This window comes from Mus caroli, unplaced genomic scaffold (assembly GCF_978045245.1).
Source record: "Mus caroli unplaced genomic scaffold, Mus_caroli_1 scaffold_3, whole genome shotgun sequence".
NCBI classification, from domain to species: domain Eukaryota; kingdom Metazoa; phylum Chordata; class Mammalia; order Rodentia; family Muridae; genus Mus; species Mus caroli.
In genome coordinates, this window is record NW_028227258.1 from 15,802,501 (window position 1) to 15,820,000 (window position 17,500).

Genomic DNA, 17,500 nt, shown 5'->3' on the forward strand with positions numbered 1-17,500 from the left:
AATAAGTCCTATAGCTATGCAAGTGAGTGCATTTTGATAACTGCTGTGCCTAATTTGTAACAATTACTGTCAACCTTCAGTTAAGAGACTGTTCATTCCACCCTGGCCCAGAAAAGAGTGAAATGTACGACTCGTGTGCGTAATTTTACTCACATCATATTTCATACTGATTATGTATTGATGACATTGATTCATTTACTCTTTACTGCGCCACTTGCATGGATATTAAATCTTATTGACCACAGATGAATTTTAATTTCAGATTGGTGATAGATTTTTCCATCAGCTCTGATAGTGTGTTTGACTTTTTCATCATTAACCCAGGCAATCACACAGCACTGAGTTATTGCATTGAAACAAAAAGTGTACACTTCACTTGCTAATTCCTTATGGATTTGCAGTGGGGACTCCATTCATGTCTATTGTAAAGATCGCACATGTGCGCGGTCATACACACACACACACACACACACACATCTGTATATAGAAATTTAGCAAGCTTCTGAAGTCTAGCAGAAAAGCATTAGGCTTTTTTGTCTTCTATAATGCACTGCATTCTTGCTGAGGTGGAGAAGCACACATATTAGAAAGTTTTAACTCTGAAACTACGCTGCTGTGGTAGAGCGGTCATATTTGCCCTTCTCCCCAGCTTAGGTTTATGGGGTTGCTTAAAATGTTTTCTTTATTTGGTAAGTGTTAATTACATGAGATTGTGCAGTTTTATTTAATTTACTAATAGGGGCGGAATACAGAGCAACCATTTAAGAATCAGAATGTTAGATTTTTTTTTTAAATTGCAAATTAGCCAGTTACCTCATGAGATGTGGGGAGACTTCTTTAAGGACTGCCAGCACCCAGAAGGACTTACAGGTTTTTATTTTAATTTGAATTTTAATGAAGTTAGTCTATAGGATGGAGTGGAGAGAGCAGTGAATGAGTAATGTAAATATTTGGAGATACACATTTTGAACGAGAGGCAAGGCCATCTCTAATTACAGAAGGGCTCCACATAAGATGGTGAATTCCACTGCCCCTCACCCCCCTCACCCCCCCATTCATATAAAAGCTTAACACATTCCCAAAGTGTGTCTTAACCTGCTATGATGCTAGTTTTATGCTATTTCCCTATTTAGTCTCTCTGTCTGTCTCTATGTCTCTATCTCTGTCTGTCTCTCTCTCTCTGTCTCTCTCTCTCTGTTTCTCTCTCTCTCTCTCTCTCTCTCTCTCTCTCTCTCACACACACACACACACACACAGAGTTACAGCTTATTCTAGCATGGGGAGAACAGAAGGATGGAGGGAGGAGATGGTTGGGGTGTTAGATTGTGAAGACTTGCCACAGGCAGTGGCCATGGTAGCCAAGTTCAGGGGACACTTTAGAAAGGCGAGCAGGACTCTGGTAGCACCTTCTCGTGTGTGAGCTGATGTCTGTGAAGGGGTGTCAGGAAGGGAAGACAGTCGCTTTTGCCTGTGTTGTACCTTCCATCTGAGGCCTCTGTTTCCCATGCCTCGATCAGGAGTTGTAGGGTATTCATATTGGAGCACAGAATATGGTTCAAGCGATGAAGACGAATCTGCCAGTGTATATTTTCTTAATGTTGGAAAGTCCCTTACTCCTAAAACACAGGGAGACAGGTGGCCTTCAGAAATTAATTGCACATAAAAGGCATAAGGAAATAAAACTTAAGGAAATAATCCTGCCGGGCACTGGTGAGGCGCTGTGTTTTGGGGGTGGTGTTAATTAAGCACATTTCCCTGTTGGCACGAATGTCTCACATTTTTGCCCTTGGTGCTCCGCTCACCATGAGCACAGTCAATTCACAAGGTAGTTTTTGTAAATAAAGGTTCTGGGCAGGCTGACTTTGGTCCAGAGAGATATTAATGAGAGGGTAAGAGGGAAGAGCTAATGAAACCACGCTTCCTAGTGGAGCATAAACTGCTTTTTTTGGAGAATGCTTTAAAATGATTTTCCCCGAAACCCCGTGGCGTTTCTTTTCTATGGGAGATGAGATGAGGAGAGATGACGAATACTTCCATTTCACTATTTTCTTTTCTCTCGCTCGCTTGCGCTCTTGAGTTTGGGGGTTGAGAAAAAATTGGATATTTATTTTGGCCATTTTCCTCCCATTCGTAGAACCAATTACATTTTAGTACATGACGCATAGTAAATATACTTAGCCATCTTCTGTCTTACAAGCAATGAGTTGAGTATCTGGATCGCCCTTTAAAGGCAGTTCATTGAATGAGAAACCTCAGCCCCATCTTTGGGTCTTTAAACTTTTGTCCTCCTGAAGTCTGTTTATGGCATTAGGAGTGTGGTGTTCAGTTACTGTGTGCAGCTTGGCTTTTGTATAGTCTGAGGAAACTAAGGTTTTCAATTGAAATCTCATATTGACTAAAGTCTGGGTCCAGTGGTGTTTGAGAACCGACATGGTCTCTTGGCTTCTGTCATTTGGAGGAGGCTTGAGTAGTCCCCAAACCATGGTGCTTTCTAAAATATTAGAAGTCAGGACTCACCTTTTCCCTTTGTAGATAGATTCCTGCCTGCTCTGGAATTCTTTTCTTACATTCAAAGGTGTAACGGAACTTTGTGCTTTAGTGGGAGGAAGATTTAGCAAAGCTTTCTAGGTTATGTATCACTTCACAGCTTCCTGTGGTTACATAATTGGTGTTGTATACGTCCATCTTGGAGGACATCTGATGCTCATTTATTAAATATGCTTGCTGGCTGCTGGTGCGTCTTCGTTCTGGACAGACAAATTACCTTTCTCACACTGGGCTTCCACTCTGGGGAGTTGAGCCTACACCACTTTAATTAGCTCGGAAGTGGGGCTTGTAGACTTGGGCCTTTGGTAAGTTAGGGGAAGGCTGAACAGAGAACTTCCTGAGATGCTCCACGTGTAATTTAGAGAAACCCTTCAAACCCTGAGTGACATTATTCCACGTTGGTAATTGCATACCGCTTGTGTCTGGCAGCTGTGTGTTGCCTTTCATACCCTCACATGTTGGAGCTAGGGTCTCTCGCTGGACCGTGCCCTTCCGTCTATCACACATCCTGTGTGCTGATTTCTATGCCTGTAATATGTATGTAACATTATGTGACAAAGAGAGCAGACTGAAAAAAATTATTCTATATTTGCATATAGAATTTGTTACACACGTGCCCTAGAGGAAGAAGCCAACATGGGTGAAGGGTTTCCATGTGAAGACAGCAGAGTAACAAACACCATCTCATTCATACTGTGTAATGTTTTGGGCTTTGTTACCCCTACCTTTTTTTTTTTTTTTTTGGTTTTTCGAGACAGGGTTTCTCTGTATAGTCCTGGCTGTCCTGGAACTCACTTTGTAGACCAGGCTGGCCTCGAACTCAGAAATCCGCCTGCCTCTGCCTCCCGAGTGCTGGGATTAAAGACGTGCGCCACCACGCCCGGCTGTTACCCCTACCTTTAAGGGAAGGAAACAGATACGAAGGCAGTTTAATTCATTATGTCACAGGTGATACAATTGAGCCCATGTAATCCAAAACTTCTTACGTAGGGACCTTACTCTGAATGGCCTGTGATTTTTATTTATTTATTTTGAATTCCAAGATCCCCCTGTGAGAGAAACTCGCCTTACCGGAGTATAAGGATGGTTCAGAAGTCAATGCTAGAACCTTCCAGAGCGCATTTGCCATCTCCTTCTGTCCCCAACCCCCAACTCTCCCCCCCGCACACACACTAGTAAGACATGTCCTGCTTCAGAGTGGGGCATGCAGAGAGGTCCCATCGAGTCCCAGTTGGAAAGTAATCTAATAAGAGAAGATTAGTGAACGCAGAGAGGACAGAAGCTGTTGCGTTTGGGTTTAATGCCTCTCAAGTTTAGCATGTTAGCTAAGATGCCCATTTTTATGTCTTGCAGGTCTGCTGAGAGGTCAGAGTAATGCAGAATGCGTGCCTTCATCTCAGAATTGCTCATCCCAGGTGGATCCCATGTGTCTGCAGTAGACCAGTCACCTTTGTAGCCAGCACCATGCCATCGCGCCCCCTTTAGTCTTGAGTACCCTTCCTGCATTTATTGGTGTATTAAAATGACTGAATATGAACATTAAGGACTCCATGAACCTGGGCTAATGGGAGATGGTAGCGAGAATGAAAAAAGATCCACCGAAGGACATCTAGGGGGGAGGGTGCTTGTGGGGAGGGAAATGACTAATGAAGCTAATTAAACGAAGCATCACCAATCTGCTTTCTACCCTCATTAACAATTAGCAGGGCCCTGGCCAGAGTGTGAGCCCTGTTTTACTTTAACAACATTCTGTTTGCTCTTTGTATATTTAAGTGTTGTAATGAAATGTGTTTCAATCAACCTGAACATGAGTTAAAAGGAAAGAGATGTGGCTTTTGTGATAATTCTATCACAAACACTTTTATTGTATCTCTGTAAAATACAATGTATGTATGCATGTGAGTGTTCTTGTCCTGATGTTGCTCCGCCCATGACAAAGGTTAAAAAAAAAAAAAAGAAAAGAAGAAAAAAAAATGAGGCTCATAGCCGCTACTATGTAGAAATCCCCCCTACTTCTAATTTGCTGAATGAAGAAAAAAAATCTTTTATTTGTGATATTTTCAGAGACATTTGCTCTAGTATGGTGTATTTAAATAATAAAAACTTAAAAGAAAAAATATTCAACAGAGTTTGGGTTTAAACGCTGCTTCTTGTGTATTTTGAATGGATTCACGGCATTCTTCTTGTTGTCTATAGCAAACATTTAAATTTGGTCTGAGAGGAATGGGGCTTTACACGTGTATGTAGCTCCAGGCTAATAAAGTAGTCATGAGGTTATTTACGTGCGCCATTGTGAGCTGAGGCTACCATGTCAACAGCACTTTACCTCGGAGTCTTTGGTATGTACTCATGAGTACTTCCTGCATAGTTCGGTAGGAAAGCCTTGGATTTTGGTCACGGGCACACTGAGAACCACAGCACAACCTCCCATCAGGTTTCGAGCCTTTGAAGGCTGCAGCATTTCTAGAGCATCTTATGTGGAACTGGACTCCTGTCAGTTTAAGGGTTCCAGAACTCTGGCCATGGTGGCCTTGATGGGCAAAGCACTCTTTCGTGGTGAGCTGGGATTCTTGATCTGCTGTAACCTTGCTCCTTTGGGTCTTCTTCACGGACTTGTCTTTCCCCTTGTGTTCACCAAGGGAGGATTCGGGTCTCCTTCAGTCTTGAGGTAGTTGCTAACCCTAAGAGTTTCCAGCTCAGTGCCAGCAGTGGCCACAGAGGTTCCTGTGGAAGGTGTGGAGCCTTGTGCTCCAGTACCTGCACTGTTCCTGTTGGGCCAGTAGGAGCCAAATGGGCCTGGATGCCAGGGTGGCTCCCTGGCCGGTAACATGAGGTAAACCTCAGCTCTGTCCTCACAGGCTGCGGACTCTGAGGGCATTCAGTCTGCTGCTGCTGCAGCTGCTTTCTAAAAATGGCATCTTACTTTTTGTTACAAAGCTCCCAATGAGGACCCTGTCTGAGGACCAGAAACTGATAATCGACAGAGCATGCTCTGCTAACTTCCCGCTTCTAAAGATCCAAAGCCAGGAGGGAAAGTTAGTTGTTGAAACTGTGGACCTTTAGGAGGATGTGGAGGCAGAATATTAAAGGGAACCATTTTGCCTGTGCTTTATACAAAGAAAATACAAGGAGGATAACACAAGATAAGGAGATACATGTACACACAACATCTGAGATGGGTCTCCCTCTAGACCTGTTCTGATTTTAACCACCAACCCCTTTCACCCCATGAAAGAATTTGGTCTGTTGCAGGAAAAGGAGGGGGGGTCGGGTGTTGCTCAGAGGAGACGTCTATGTTTTTTAGCAAAAGCACTCATGTCGCATGCAGTGTAGACATTCAAAGGCCGTGGCTAATAACTTTCAGTAATACAGTAAGGCATTCAGTGATGGGGAGGTCAAAGGTCATTGCCGCCTTTTAAATGAGCTATTATATGGCTGGATCCTCGAGCACCGCGGCATATTTCCTAACGAGCTTCTAAAAGCATTTCTTAAGTTGCAGACCTATAAGATTACAAATGTCACTCATGTTAGTATTACCCACATGCAAGTGATGAAGCCTTCTCTTTGATGTGCTAAACTGGAGAAGGACTAATGGAGCTATGAATATACAATAGAACATATTTAAGTAGTAGTCTTGCTTTAGGTAAAACACTTTCTTGAAACCAGAGGCATTTCAAACAATAAAACCCGGCTTTAATGGGGATGCTCGATGTGGATAGACAGCTACTAAAAACACTCAGGTTTACTCCGATGTGAACAGCGATTGTGTGTGGTTCCTCCCCCAGCCCCAGTGAATGCTCCTTTAGAGGGAAAAGAAATCCTGTGCTTGCCCACCTTTCATCGGCTGCATTTGTGCTGTGGGTGTGTTCTTCCGAAAGGACTTAATATGAGCCACGTCACACAGCAAGACGGGGCTCTAGTCCTTACAAGTAAGCATAGCCAAAATAAAACTGAGCATTACTGAGCCTCGCTAAACTCCTGATAAAAAATTATGTTTATGATACATATAAATGTCTCAATCATGCAAATTGTCACTCTTGCTAATGAAACAATTTTGTGAGAAGATTGTCCTCTAAAGGGGTTTAATGTTGGGTTTTGTTTGTTGGTTTTTTTTTTTTTTTACCTATCAGTCTGCCTAGACTCACACATCCTGCAAAGCCTGGGAACCTGAAGACATTCCGAACTGAACCAAATCATTCCCCAGAAGAAACTATTTCCAGCTCTTCCTGATTTATTAGGAAGAGTTTAACGCGGACTGTTGTATCTTATAAACCACAAAGCGAGGAGACTGTCACATGGAAATGAAGCCCTGAAATTGCCAGCCTCTTAATATTAACTATATTTAAATTCTTTCTGTTGCCCTTATTCACACTGATATTTGAAACAACTAATCATCTAAAATGAAGCTCTTAAATTAAATGCTTTTAAATGTCAATATAGTAAGATTCTAATGCACAGTACTACTGGTTACATGAAATATTTCTTAGGGTCAATAAATTATGGAACAAACAGTGAATCCAAGAGCTATCTATCAGGGCAGAGTGAAGACTCTCTATATAGCTTAAATAATTGCTCTGAATTAAGAAGTGGTTGCCCAAAGAGACTTTTCCTGGGGGAGGGGGGGGGGGCTCTTTCCATCCTTGGGGCTAACTGCCTTACCCACTCTTTGGGATGCTCTCGCCAGCACAGATCATTTACAAGTTAATGTTCACCTTGGTTTTGTTACTGAGACTCACCTATTGTCAGTCCAGCCAAGTCACAGGAATGCTTACTGCAGTTAAAAAGCAATTTGTTTCCACGAAACTGCAATTAAAGTATTACCGAGCAGCCATTTTAGATTGGCAGTGCTCTGAAGGCTTGTTAAACAGTGGGCGACTCCCACTTGCAGAGGCTGGGATCTGACTGGGGGGAGGTATAACACCTTCACCTAAGATGCTGGCCACCCAGTTAACTGACGTTCACAGACTTCTGCTCCCATCTTAGGCATGCAGAGAGCAACAAGTCAGGGCCAATTTTTGGAAGGTGAATCTGTAACTCGCCTCAAGTGAATACGATGATCGGTTGTACAGGGCCTGCTTATGCGAATAGATGTGTAGATGTGTGCATGCATCCTAGAGGGGGTGGTTTCGAGTTCAGATTGATTCTGCTGAGAATGGTCTGCAACTCAGAGGTCTCAAGCCAATAACGTGCTACAGGTCCTGACATGTTACAGCTGTGTAAACAGTGCCGTTCGCTCTCCTAAACCACAATAATAAAGCAAAGGATGAAAATCGATTGATTCTGTTATAAGTTCTTTGAATGACCCTGGAAAGTTGTTTAATGGCTCAGTCAGAATTGAGAAACCAACAAAGTTCCCAACCTCTCCTCAGAAACCCATGGGGGTTTTAGTGGCAACAGCAACACAAACTATCCTGCCTTACTGGGGAGAAACAGAGAGGGTCCAGAGATTTTCTTGCCTAACTGTAAAGTTGGGGCTTGCCAAGTACAGAAAGGTTTCAGGGAAGATGTGGAGCACTGATGTAAGAGCCTTAGAGAGGGCATATTGCAGAAGCTGTGATTAAAGGTGGAGTTAGTGCTGAATTTAACCAGGTTAAGGACAATCATTAGCTAATCCAAGCAGGTGTCTCACCTTCCTTCAGTCCAGAAAGATCTCTCTACCTGGAAGAAAAGTTTATGACTTCAACTTTCAAAAAAAAAAAAAAACCCATTTCCCTCCATATATAATTTCCCTTGTGTTGTGTGAGCTATCTCTTTTTTTTTCTTCTTCTTTGAGAAAACACTAAAGATGTTCTTCCTAAATTAATTGTTCATTTTGTGTGAATTGTCTGTTTTAGAAAGCAAAAGAATCTCAGGACCAACTGAATTTCCAAATGAAGATTAATTATGGAAGCTGGAAAGAAAAATTGATCGTCTGAGTGGTTTGCCCTTTTCTTTAGAACTTTGCTGGCGATGGGTATTGTCAAACCTGAACATTCCTTTAAGGCTTCAGATTCAATTTCTTTCGTCAAACTAACAGTTGCCATAAACCTTGCATGTCTCACTATGATACTTCCTGTTAGAATCTCTCTCGATGCTGCATAGAGCGCAGTAAGTGTGTTCTACCGTTCACAGTAAACAAGTATGCATGTGGTCTCACCGGCCTTAAAGGGCAGTTCTCTTATTCACTATCAGTTTTATGTGGTAGGTAGGCTTGATTGTTTTGTAGGCTGGGTAAGATAAGGTTTTTGCTCTTTAGCCCAGGCTGACCCCAAACTCATGTGGCTTCTCCTGCCTTGGCCTCTGACATGCTGGGATCGCAGGTGTGTGGTACCATGTACCGTACCTGCCTTGCATTAACTCAGTTTTATAGATGAGTAATTTGAGGTTCCAAGAGGGCACTAAATAAGCATGCAAAGGAAGGGAGTGCTCACTGGAAGGCTAAGATCTCAGAGTGTGTACAACGCCCTCAGTCATCAGTGGTTTTTTTTACAGTACTTCTTAGATATCAAATTAACATTACAACTCCATAATGAACAGACTATCACACTTTATGTTAAGTGGAGGATCAGGTGCTAGAGAGATGGTTCAGTGATTAAGAGCACTTCCTGCTCTTTCAGAGAACCTGAGTTCTGTTCTCCAAACCCACACTGGGCAGCCCACAATCCTTTGCAACTCCAGCTCCCCTTTTGTCTTTTGGCCTCTGCTGGAAACCCAGTGCATGTGGCATATGCATATACAGGAAGATAAACACTCAGACACACCACATGTCATATAAACATTGATAGACAGGCAGGAAGACAGACAGACAGACACACAAAGACACACACACACAGGCACACACACACACACAGTTTAAAAGTGGGCTGCAGAGATGGCTCAGCAGTTAAGAGCACTGACTGCTCTTCCAGAGGTCCAGAGTTCAGTTCTCAGCAACCACATGGTGGCTCACAACCTTCTGTAATGGGGTCCGATGCACTCTTCTGATGTGTGTCTGAAGACAGCTACAGTGTACGAGTATCAATATAAATAAATAAATCTTTTTAGAAATATATAAAAGTTACATACAGGATGGATATGTGCGCTCTTTCCACCCCTGTCTCCAGCACCGTGATGTCCCATTTTCTGTCTAAAATCTGGACACAGGTTGTCAGTTTCTAACAGCAATACACTTTATCCCATGGCCTATAACTAGTTTCTTTTTCCCTTAAAATATTAAAATATCGTGTTTTATCTTTCACCAACTTGAAATATTAACTGGTTTAGATTGCCTGCATATTTTAGCTTTGCTCTAAAAGAAATATCTTTTTGAGTATTAAGAAATCTCAACCACCTTATCATGAATGATTAAGTATAAATTCATAATGGCTCTGACCACAAATTGTTGCTGAGAAAAAGAACAAGGCTTTAGGAATCACATTAGTTTAGACAGCAAGACAGATAAATACATTACATACAAACTAATAGATGATGTCTTAAAAAATCTTCAACTGAACTATGTAGCTCAAGCCATGTAAAAGATCAGTCGGTTATCTAGTGTGTGTGTGTGCGCATGTGCGTGTACGTGTATGTGTGTGTGTGTGTGTGTGTGTGTGTGTGTGTGTGTGTGTATGTACACATGAGTTCACATGTATCCTCCCTCACCCAGGTAAATAGAGACCAAAAGTCACTATTTTGGTGTCTCAATAGATTCTCTGCCTTATTGTTTAGTTATTTGAGACAGGTTCTCACTGTAGCCCGGGATGGCTTGGCACCAAGCAGGGCAGACTGGTCTCAAACCCAGAGACCCACCTGCCTCTACCTCCTAAATGCTTAAAGGACTACAGGTGTGTGCCATCACACCTGGGCTCCTTCGGTGTATTTTTGAGACAGCACTTCCAATGAGTCTTTGGCTAGAGTAGATGGACAGCAAGCCTAAGGGCTTTCTTCTTTGCCTCCTGGAGCTGAGAGATTGCAAGCAGGCATCACCACACTTGGCGGTTTACTTGAGTGCTGGCATCCCAACTCTGGTCTTCATAGTTGCGCAACTTAAAGACGAAAGAATTTATTTTAGTTTATTGTTCCTGCCCGTCACAGTGGGGCTGGCATAGCCCAGTGGCAAACGCAGAAGCCAGCTTGATAATATTTTCACCCACACACGGATAACAGAAAGCAAGAGAACAGGAAACAGGGTAAAGCTCAAACTCTAAAATGACCAACTCCGGTGACCTCCAGATAAGCCCCGCCCCCTAGAGGTTTCATAACCTTCCCAAACAGTGCCACCAACTGGGGACCAAATGTTCAAATATGGGAGTCAATGCCTCTTCCAATCCAGTTCATGGGCTGAGCCATCTCCCTAGCTCAAAGTTGAATTTTTGCAAGGCATTGGAAAGCCAGGTGTGTAGCAGATACCAGTAATCCTAGCACTCTGGAGTCGGAGGCAGGAGGATCAGGAGAGCAAGACCAGTTTTGACTACATGAAATTCTGTCTCTAAGTAAATAAATAAACTTAAAAGTCATTGTATATTTATATAAAAGGCATATACACACAGACAATCTTATGGAAAACTTTTACTTGTCTTAGCATATGTGGAAAGCATACATATGATGAAAAAAAAACCAATATTTGTGTTCGTTGTTTTAGGATAGAGGAGCACTGAAGTGTTCAAATGGAACAGATTATACTTTTAATTACATCCAAACAGAATTCTAAGCTGATTTTTAAAAAAAATTGTTGGCTGTTCTTCCTATTCTCCCATTAATTACTAGAGTCCAAAAAGATATCAAGATTTGTAAATAAATTACTGTAACACACCATTAGATCCAAGTTGCTTTCATTACAAAGAGCAGAATAGTTAAGGAGAAAGGCAGTCCGTTTTAATAAAACATTCTTTTATGTTGTGGTAGGCCAAAAAATATTTCTCTTACTGTCATATACATAATATATTAGAATATATAAGATTCTAGATTATATATATATCTGGGGCTATGATGGGTTTGCTGCCAAAGCCCCAGACCCCAACACCCATAATTTTCTTTTCTTTCTTTTTATACTGTTTCACAACCCAGTGACCCTTTGCAAACTATCTATTTAATCTTTTATTCTATTATGTACAACATGAGATGAAAGTTAGCCAATAGCATTTATTTCACCCTGGAGATTAAATTGCCCTTCTCCGTGGATACAGATGGCTATAGACATATCCTCCTTAAGTTGGAAAGTTCCAGCAAACACGCATGAGTGAATGTACTTAGAGTGTGGAACATCAGTAGTAAACAGCAAGACAGTTGTTACGTTGTTTTTATTTAATGTGTACGTGTAGTGTCCTCACATTTCTATGAGTACCATGTGGGTGTCTGGTGCTTGCAGAGGTCAGAAGAGAGCAGCAGATTAGCTAGACCCGGAGCTACAGGAAGTAGTGAGACTTCATGTGGGTGCTGAGAACTGAACCAGGGTCCTCAAGTTCTGTTACCAACTAAGCCATCTCTGCCGCCCCACTGTGTAAGTCTGTTATAGGAAGTCTGAAAGGCAGAGTTTGCAGCTGATAGACAACCGCTCTCCTGCCCATAACTAATTCCTAACACTGTTCTCTATAGCATGGCCTCGGTTTTTCTATAAATACCTTCTTTCCTGGTTAGTTTTGTTTGTTTGTCTGTTTGTTTGTCTGTTTGGGGTTTTGTTTTGTTTTAGCTTGACCCAAGCTAGAGTTAGTGAGGAAGCAGAAATCTCAACAGAGGAAATACCTGCATCAGATTGCCTGTAGGCAAGTCTGTGAGGAGCTTCCTGATTAGTGACTGATGGGGAGGGTCAGCCCACTGTGGGAAGTGCCACTCCTGGATAGCAAGTTCTGGATGGTACTAGCAGAAGGAGCATGAGGAGCAAGCCAGTAAACAACATTGTTCCTGCTTTTTCTCCCTCTCATGATGGACTGACTGTAGTCTGAGGCAAACCATTTTATTCCCAAGTTGCTGCTGGTTGTGGTCCTTCAACAGTTGAAACCGTTTAGGGAAGACACCTTCTGTAGCACAGCTTCACAGCCTACATAAGCAGCTGCTAAGCAGTACTTACTGGCTTTCTTGGGGACAGGAGTGTGCAGAGTTAGATACTTAAAGAATTTAGAATCCATTCTCTTCAAAATCTCAGTTATGGATAAATGTCTTTTTTTTTTCCTTTTTCTTTCTTTCTCTTTTTTTTTTTTGTTATTTTTTAAAATGTATACTTCTCTCATATAATGTATCCCAATTGTGGCCTCCCTTCCCTCCACTTCTCCTCCTCTTCCCTTTCCCCCATATCCATTGGTTCTCCATGGGAAATTTCAATTCCTTCTTCCCTCCTTGCCTCCCTCCCTCCCTCCCTCCCTCCCTCCCTCCCTCCCTCCCTCCCTCCCTCCATCCGTCCCTCCCTCTTCCTTGTTCTCCTTCTCCTCCTCCTCCTCTTTTTCCTCCTCCTTTTCTTCCTCTCCTCCTCCTCCTTCTTCTTCCACTTCCTTCTCCCTCCTTTAGCTTTATACAAAGAAAATCTATCACAGAAATAAGGGGAGTAGGGATAGTGGTGAAGAAACTGCCAGGCTCTTGGCATAAGGTTGAGGGTCTAGGGTCCAGGGCAGATCAGCGATGGGCAGACTTGTTTCTCACTGGTGCCTGATCACAGGCCTCCTTTCAATGGCTTTATCTTACGCCTTGTCAAGCAGGCGCTTCATCCTGTGGATGGGCACTGTTGGCATGGATGGTAGCACTCAATCTGTGCTCTTGGTGCAGAAAGCCTGGGCATGGCTGTGACCTTAGGTCTCAGATAATGGTAGTGCTGGTGGTCTTTGAAAGTGGCGACGTGTCTCAGGTGTGCCCAGGAAAGCAGAAACTAGATGGAAACTGAAACAGAAAGCGGACTCCCATCGTTTGGGAGGTATCTGGACATACTGTTGCCACGAAACTTCTCTTTTTTGTACATTTAAAGTGACAGTCTCCAAGACAGAAGTGTAGGCAGAAGAGGTGGGGTTGAATTTGGAGGTTTGAATTTTAAAGGGCAGGTGGTCCTGAATGGATTTCTGAGTCACAAGTCTTTAGCTAGACCTTCCTTCATGGGAATAGATGTAACTGACAAACTTCCAGCCAATTCCTGCTGTAGGCAATTGTGTTTTAGCCTCTTAAATAATGAAACATGCTTAGCTTATTTTTACTATTGCTGTTTTTAAGAAGGAGAAAGACTGGCTGGCTTTGAAGCTCCAAAAGGCCCTGTAACATAGACTGGCTGGCTAATCGAGGTCTAGCAGTATATATTTTTTTTCTTTAAGTTGTGGCCTCTATTTTCTTTCTCCCCCTCCTTCCCTCCCTCCCTCCCTCCCTCCCTCCCTCCCTCCCTCCCTCCCTCCCTCCCTCCCTCCCTCCCTCCCTCTGCCCTTTCCTTCTTTCTTTTTTTTCTGGCATGGAGTTTGATTTCCAATAGCAAATTCAAACGACTCTGTCTCTGGAATCCCCTTGTTTTACATGCAGATGGCAAGCTAATGAACTCATTACTGTGCATTTTATCCATCTCTGGACACGTTTGTGACATCATATTTCAAAACAAAATGGGGTCAGGCAGTTGGTTGATTGAGCCTGGTAAGACTTGGGGAATTCTTGAAAAACTACTAACTTACTCACTGTCTTCTGTGCCTCTTACCTCTCCAGAAAAGTCACCTTTCTGTCCTTGCATTCATAAGGACTGAAGAACCTCTGTGTCCCAAGGTATATGACCAGGCCCCATCCTAAGACTAATTCAGGACTTTTCCCCTTTGGGTTCTCTTTGCTAGTGTGGGTATTTGTATATTAGTACACTAGACTCTCTCTTTCCCATCTTTCCAGCCAGACAAGGAGCAGTAGTCACTGTGTGACATGTCGTGAAGATTCATGGTGAATGTAATTGTGGGGACGCTCTGCTTCCTCTGGAGAAAGGTTCCCCTCTTCCATCCTCTGTCCAAGAGCATGTAATAAAGCACACATTGAACTGCTGTGTGCAACGGGCCCCGAACCAAGGCAGGAAACACTTGGAATCTAATTCTGGTCCTGAAGGGAAGTCAAATGGCAGCTCTGATTAAATTTGTCTTTCTAATCAAATATTAGCCATGGGCTAATCATTTCATCTCAGTGCCTTATTTTGCCCATCTGTTAAATAGGAATTTACCAATAACAGCTGTATTTGCCAGTGCATTTACATGTAACTCATTAAAGGAAACAGGGCTTTCTAGTCTGAGGATAATACTCTTTGGATTCTGAATATAGACACTAGATGATAAATTCTCCGATTTAAGATGTAGTTATAAGGCCCTATGTTCACATTGAAAATGGTTTAGCCATACTGTTGGCATGTCTGCTCCAATGTGTGGATGTATTGTGACGAGAGGTGATGTTTGATCCAGCATGATGGGTACCACTCCAATGATTTATTTAGGGTTTAAAATGTATTATGCAATTTTTAAAAATTCAAGGTAAATGATTCGTCTGTTTGGCAGATGTTAGGCTAAATTTGTGATTCAGTAAACTCAGACCAAACAGTTGATAGAAGGTAGTTCAGGAAAGGATTGAATTGTGGACCAGGCATCATTTGTGTGTGTTATCCCAGCAGACAGCTTGGAAGATCTTACCATTTCTACCTTAGCAGTGGGGAAAGCTAGAAGTAGAATGATTAGTATAAACCTTATCGAGGTTAAGCAACTAGGTCAAGGTCACACAACTAGAATGTGTGAGCAGAGACAGCTCTGAGGCCAGAGTCTTATCAAGGTCACCACCGTGTCCTGCAGAAGAGCATATTGGGGTCAGAGCTTAAGCACAGCCTCCTCAGGCCAGCTAGTCTACCACGAAGTAACTGTGTTGGTACTGTGCACTTAAAACCACGCAGACTCTGAACACTGGGAATGCTTGGTTGCCGGGAGGAAACATTGCTTTAACTATTTCACGTCACACAGGTGAAACACTTGTGTCTTCTCGGTCCTTTTCTTTAAAAGGATCAAACATGTATTTTGTACTGCATGGTTGTTGGAGAAAGGAGTTATCTGATAATCAAGTAGTTAACAGTGACTGAGCTCAGGATTTCACTGATAGGTTTGCCTTGCTCCAAGCCCATGTGTGAACCAGAGTGGTATCATGATGATGGTGAAGGGTAACTCCATGAGTCCCTGCTGCTTTTATGTGCAATAAACTGGGGGAAATGGCTGACGATTCAGTGCTTTATATTGTCAAGTTTGGTTGTCTCCTTCTTCTTCTTCTTCTTCTTCTTCTTCTTCTTCTTCTTCTTCTTCTTCTTCTTCTTCTTCTTCTTCTTCTTTTCTTCTCCTCCTCCTCCTCTCCTTCTCCTCCTCCTCCTTCTTTCTCTTCCTTCTCCTGTTCCTCCTCCCTTTTCTTTTCTTCTTCTTCCTCATTTTCCTACTCTTTCCTTTTCCTCTTCCTCTTCCCTTTCCTCCTCCTTTCTTCACCCTCATCCTTCTCTTTTTTCTTCTTCCTTACCCTCTTCTCTCTTTTCCTTCTTCTTCCCCGTCCTCCTCTTTCTCCTTCTTATATCACAATTTAGAGATTTAGCAAAGCTCATTAGCACTGTTAAAATAATGCGACCCAAGCTCTGGACTGAGTAGCATAATTTTTCTTTACATTTTCTAGAAATGTCCCCAGTTATTAGTCAGCCTAGTTTATCAAAGGAACTTCACTAGGTCTGGAGCTATTTTTTCCTTCATTTTCTGTGAGACAAATTTTTGGCCACAGTGTCTTTTAATTGCATTTGACCCACTTTACTCCATGTAGTGTTGAATAAGTACAGTCTCTTTTGAGTTTTTCCATGGCCTTTGTATGGAAACAAGATGAAGATCGTGGGTGTCTATAAAACGGGTCTTTGAGTCTTATTCCAACTCAAGAGGGAGACTGTAGAAAAGAAACAGATTCCAGGGGCTGGGGAGATGGCTCAGCAGGCAAAACGGTTGTTGAGCATGCCCGAAGAACTGAGTTTGGAGCCCCAGAGCTCAGATAAAAGCCATATACAGTAGCATGCAAATGTGTGAGACAGAGAAATGGGAGACAGAGGCAGGAGAATTGCTAGAACCTGGGAGCCACTTAGCCCAGCATTTGCAGCAGTGAACAATGAGATAGCCTTTCTTGAGTGGGGTAGGAGGTGTGGGCTAACACCTGAGGTTGTCCTCTGACCTCCACACAGACTCCAAGGCATATGTGAATGGCACACATAGAAAAGAAAGATGAAAAAAAAAAAAAGACAGAAACCTAGATTCTGGGGTAATGCTCATTAACACATCAACACAGGTTTGGTTTGAAATCTCTGTATCTGCACATGATGCTGCCTCCTCTAAGGAGCCTCCCTGGATTTCCCAATCACATTCTAGACTCCTCCATGAAAACCTCCATTGTCCAAACAGAATATTAGTTCTGGGACTCGAAATCTTGTCCCCATTCGTTTTCCCATTCCCGAGGATGCCTAGAAGACTGCCTGGCACTAGAGAATTTTTGTTGAATGACTGAAAACAAGTAAATGAATGAAGGAATGAATAAATGGCCTATCACCTGCAGGATTCTAAGTCTACTGGACTCTGAAGCGCAGCTAGCTGCAGTTTTCTAGCCAATGTGAAGGGGGACTCACAGCCCACCTTCAGCTGTCTTCATCTTCTCTGGATAACAGCTAGTTCCTTAAAATGATTTTTGCCTCAGTGACCCCTGGTGAACCATTCTTCATTCCTAAGAACATGAGAATCTCCCCATCCTGGGACCCACACTCTCATCATAGGAAGCATGCCCCATGGTACAGGTCAAAAACCAGCTTTCTATGAAGCACATACTCGAGGCGGCCAGAGCCTCCCCAAACATATATTTGAACTACTTTTACAATTCATATTATTTTCTCCAAATACTACTCTAGGGGTTATTTTAAATCTTTCCTCCCGAACTGTGCAAAGAATCGCTTTCTGTGTGTCTGGAGAGCCAGGCAGGTTGGAGAAAGTCTTTGAGAAAAGCTCTTTTGGTTTTT

General features: G+C 42.6%; 1 protein-coding gene across 2 annotated transcripts in view; it reads left to right on the forward strand.

Moving 5' to 3' along the window:
- Positions 1–4,666, forward strand: part of Lmo4 (LIM domain only 4) — a 16,814-nt gene extending 12,148 nt beyond the window's left edge. For both annotated transcript variants that reach the window (XM_021157962.3, XM_021157963.3), the window contains exon 5: positions 3,901–4,666. In XM_021157962.3, coding sequence (XP_021013621.1) covers positions 3,901–3,909 — 9 coding nt within the window. In that variant the 3' untranslated portion in view covers positions 3,910–4,666. The remainder of the gene's footprint in view (positions 1–3,900) is intronic.
- Positions 4,667–17,500: the final 12,834 nt, after the last annotated feature.